Source organism: Hippopotamus amphibius, chromosome 6 (genome assembly GCF_030028045.1).
Source record: "Hippopotamus amphibius kiboko isolate mHipAmp2 chromosome 6, mHipAmp2.hap2, whole genome shotgun sequence".
In the NCBI taxonomy this organism is placed as follows: domain Eukaryota; kingdom Metazoa; phylum Chordata; class Mammalia; order Artiodactyla; family Hippopotamidae; genus Hippopotamus; species Hippopotamus amphibius.
This window is the reverse complement of record NC_080191.1, coordinates 74701973-74706559: the sequence shown is the minus strand read 5'-3', so window position 1 is coordinate 74706559 and position 4587 is coordinate 74701973. Positions and strand designations below refer to the sequence as shown.

Here is a 4587-nt window from a genome sequence, read left to right as displayed (position 1 = left end):
ATGGCTCCTGGGAGCGTCGCCTCCAGTGACACCTCCTCGACCTCCTCGGTCTCCTCAGCCTCCTTGACCTCCACACTGGGGTCATCCAGCTCATCTGGGTCTGAAAAGCCAGGCCTGGACCGGGACGGCGTCCGGGCGCCCCGCCGCCACCCACCGGTGCTGTGCATGGTGCTGGAGGCACTGCAGGCGGGCGAGCAGCGCCGAGGCACCTCGGTGGCAGCCATCAAGGTCTACATCCTGCAGAAGTACCCGACCGTGGACGTCCTCCTGCTCAAGCACCTGCTGAAGCAGGCCCTGGCCACGGGCATGCACTGCGGCCTCCTTGCCAGGCCAGTCAACTCCAAGGCCAAGGGAGCTACTGGCAGCTTAAAATTAGTTCCCAAAGACAAAAGGAAAATCCAGCCCAAGAAGACGTCCACCATGACGGCCCCCAGGAGGCCTGGTCAAACAGAGGGAAAGGACCCCAAGAAACCTAGTGAGTCAAAGAAGAACCCTCCCAACCCAGGCGAGGTGAAAAAAGGATCCAGGAAGCCAAGAGAGGGGAGGACAGCTTCCTCCAAACCAGCTGCAGCCAAGAAGGCCCCCAAGAAAGGCGAGCAGACCAAGGTCCAAGAGGCAAGACCAGGTGAGGCCAGGAAGTCCTCCCAACAGCCAGACAAGGCCATGCAGGTCCCTCCCAGTGCCAGAGGGCCCAGCGGGAAGTCAAAGGTCAAAGGCGGAAGGAGCAGCCAAGCAGATACCAAGGCCCGCAGGAAAACAAAGCCTGGGAGTCAGAGTTCAAAACCCGCGGTCACCAAGGCTGAAAGTGGTGCTGCTTCCCCAGCCAAAAAGAAGGCGGGGAGGAAAGTCCCCAGAGAGACTGCTGCCCAAAGGCCTGGGGAGGGGCCTGAAGCCAAGGCCCCTGTTCCTCCCAAGGGTGGTGGGTCCAAGATGGAGCCTATACCAGTGGCCAGGAAGGCAGAGGCCCCTAAAGGCCCAAGAAAGCCTGGCATTCTCACCAAGTCCTCATCGTCCAAAGCGGCCAGTAAGAAGGCAGAAGCCGAGAGCTAGAGGCGGGGTGGAGAGAGACTGAGATTCTACTTTTTTATTCCCATAAAATCTATCACTCTATTTATTTCACTGTAACCTATTTATCAATAAAGGCTTCCCCCCCCCCCCAAAAAAAAAAAAAAAAAAAAGTAAAGCAAGAAGAAATAACACATTGGCTCATTCATCAGAGCTGTGGATGGGGTCAAAGGAGAGCTGGGTCGGGGGAGAGGTGGGTGATGTGCTCTCCCTAGCACCAGGACTCAAATGGTTTTTGCCTAAGGAGTGTACGAAACTACAATGTACCCTAAGAGAAGCTCCCAGCCCCTATATCATTCTTCATCATGACAGTAGTTGCCTTTTATTAAGTATGTATTCTATGTCAGCCCTTTTCCGTACATGTATAATCTCACTTTTTAATCTCACACAACTCTCTAAAGCGTATGTTATTGTTCCTACTTACGCATCAGAAATCTGAGTCTCAAAGGGGTAAGTAACTTGCCCAATGTCCTACACGTGGTCAGGAAGAAGTAGCCAGGACTCAACCCCGGCTGTCCGACTCTAAAGCTCACACTCTTCCCATCGTGCCTTGCTGCCTCCGCCCACGCGGGCTCCATCTGAGGGGCAGAGTCCCCTTCATCTCTCTTAGGAAATATCTTCTGATGAGAACAAAGTGAGGCAAAGACTTATCTAACTCCCAAAGCCCTACTGTAGCCTAATGAATCAGTGGTGGCAGAGTGCTTTGAGAATGCAGTGCAGCTCCGTGAATGCCGGGGGCTTTGTTGGGGCTCAGAGGCCCTGAGATGAGAAGCTCTACAGAGCTTGTAAGTCCTCAGCCTCCACTAGTCAGGATTCCAGGAACAGCATGGAGCCCCTCTCTTGGGAGGAGGCTTCGAAACCCTGGGCTGATGGGGTGGTAGGAAGACACCTCACAATAGAGCTGTCTCCAATTAAAGTTCCTGCTTAGCAAAGGGAGAGAAACCAACGTAAGCTTCCAGAGGTACCTCAACAAATTTTTAAAAACACATGCTGAGCAGAAAAATGGGATAAGAGAAACCTTGTTTATTTAGAAGAGCCATGAATTGCCTCAGAAGGATTTGTGTGGCATTAACTGAGTCTCTGATGGAAGGCTAAGAAAAAAAAAATAATAAATTTCCCAAATAAATATTGATGAACAATTAAAAGCTCCTACCACTGTCTAGATCACTGAGCCACCAGCTTTTTGCAGAGCTATAACCTGACCACAAACCTCAGGAAGCCACCCAGAGAAAAGACTGCTTAAGACAGCAGAGACAGCAGCACTTTTTCTTTTTCTTTTCTTTTCTTTCTTTTTTTTTTTTTTTTTTTTTTTTTGGTATGTGTGTTTGTTTGGGGGGGCTTTGCTGTTTTTTGTAGCTTCGAGACAAAACCCACCAGGAGCTCACATGAAGAGTCAGATTGGTTGAGCAGCATATGGAAGAAAGACAGGGTACTGATACTAGAAGATGGAGGATGGAAACGCTTAGAGACAGACTTGGTGCTCAGTTCTTCTCTTGTCAATTTTAATCTTGCTTCATGTTTACATCAGAGCATAATTCATTCAGCATATGGAAGAAAGACAGGGTACTGATACTAGAAGATGGAGGATGGAAACGCTTAGAGACAGACTTGGTGCTCAGTTCTTCTCTTGTCAATTTTAATCTTGCTTCATGTTTACATCAGAGCATAATTCATTATGGCATGATTTCCCAGCCTCTATCTCTCATCTTCTTTGCTCTTCCCCTACTCCGCTACCTTCCCAAGACCACAGGGGTGTATCAGTTAGCTTTTGCCGTCTTAAGAACCACTCCAAATCTTAGTGGCTTCACACAATAGTCATTTAGGTGGTTCACAGTTCGGTGGATTAGTCAGCAGTTTGGGCTGGGCTTTCTGCTCTTGTCGGAGCTCATTCATGCTGCTTCTTAGCTAGATGGCTTTGTTTCTGGGGCTGACTGGCTGTCGGACGAGGCTATGGGGAAAACCGGGCCATCATCATCCAACAGGCTAGCCTCCATTTGTTCTTAGAGACCTCAGCAGGGTTCCAGAGTTAGCGCAGAAGTGGGCAAGACCTCTTGAGGCCTAAGCTCAAAACGAACAGAATTCTTTTCCCTTAAATTCTGTTGGCCAAATAAGCCACAAGTTCAGCTAAATTCAAGGGGCAGGAAAACAGACACCATCTCTTCATGAAAGGAACTGCAAAGTTACTTTGCAAAGCATCATGAATTTAGGGAGGGAAATAATTATGGCCCTTTCTGCAAAACATCTAACATATCTGGGTTTAGGGAAAAGGACCACCACTCCTTTTCCTCTCCTTCTACTTTACCCTGTTTTCCTTTCCCCCTTTCTACTCTATGACTTACCCAATTTCTGTAAGTTTTTACTTCATGGCTCTTCTGAGATGATCTGGTCAACAAGATTTTACACAGCTACCTCTCTCTGCTTAGTCTTTTTTGAAATGTCAAATATCTTGCTGAGACAAGATAAATAACATTAGGAAAATAACAGATTTCCAGAGCCTGAGGAATCCAGTTTGCATTTTTTTTCTCTAAATTAACAATACAGTTTTCATAGAGTCCAAAACCCAAACCACTCTCATATTCTTGGCACGCTATTTATTCTCAATAGCTCCAAGCTTACTTTTAAATCCTTTGTAATACTGCTGGAAATCATTAAACAGTGAGTCATGGAAGCTCTCTGATGGCCTCCAATAATGATTTTACCATCCACACCAGAAATTTTTTTTAAGTTCCACTTAACGAATTTAGTCCATTGCTGAGATTTCTTCTTGAGACGATCCCAATTTTTACTTTTTTTCCAGGAGGAGCCTCAGGGTCACTGAGTCCCTGGCACTCAAAACCCTGCAGGGGCCAGCTGGTACAGTCTGATAAACCAAAGGTGCCTATTGAAAAAAGTACTTATTGCTGCTGCTTCTGCCCTTTCTTACAACCTGGAATTTGTTCTGAGATCTCCTGAGCCTCTCCTTTGATATATCTCCTGCTTGCAGAGTTTCAAGAAAGGAGATCATCCTTAGGTCACAGCTGGAGCTTGTGCTGAGGCATTGAGCTGATTAAACCTAGGTCTCCGTGTATATCTGAGTGCCTAATAGACAATGAAAATGCAGCAGTATCAAGCTCTGTAATTCAAATATCAATAAAAATTTGAAAAGATTTGGCAGACTTCTTTGCAAGCGCTCAGTATCTTCATCTCCTTCACCTATTGTTATCATTTTCCTTTTCGTCCCAGGGAAAGAGACAGCCCTACCCCTTCCCATGGGCAGATCCTCCGCACCGAGTCTTTCCATCACCCCATCTACCATGCAAATATCACACCATTAGAATTCTCTCTCTTCTCTTCATTTCAATCTTTCCTCCCTGGGATCCACTCCCTAAGCCTGCAGATGTGATCAAGAGTTCCTGTCCCCAAGTAAACTTTCTCTCACCCTAACTGCTGCCCTTTCCTGGCTACCTATCTACTCTATACGCCTCCACTTCCTCACCTCCTACCCACAACTGAACCCACTATAATCTGTCTTCAGTCCCCATC

At 47.3% G+C, this 4587-nt stretch overlaps 1 protein-coding gene across 1 annotated transcript; it reads left to right on the top strand.

Moving 5' to 3' along the window:
• On the top strand, positions 1–1050 carry LOC130856101 (histone H1.8-like). The gene has a single exon (XM_057740303.1). The coding sequence runs from the start codon at positions 1–3 to the stop codon at positions 1048–1050; it is 1050 nt and encodes a 349-aa protein (XP_057596286.1).
• The last annotated feature ends 3537 nt before the right edge of the window (positions 1051–4587 follow it).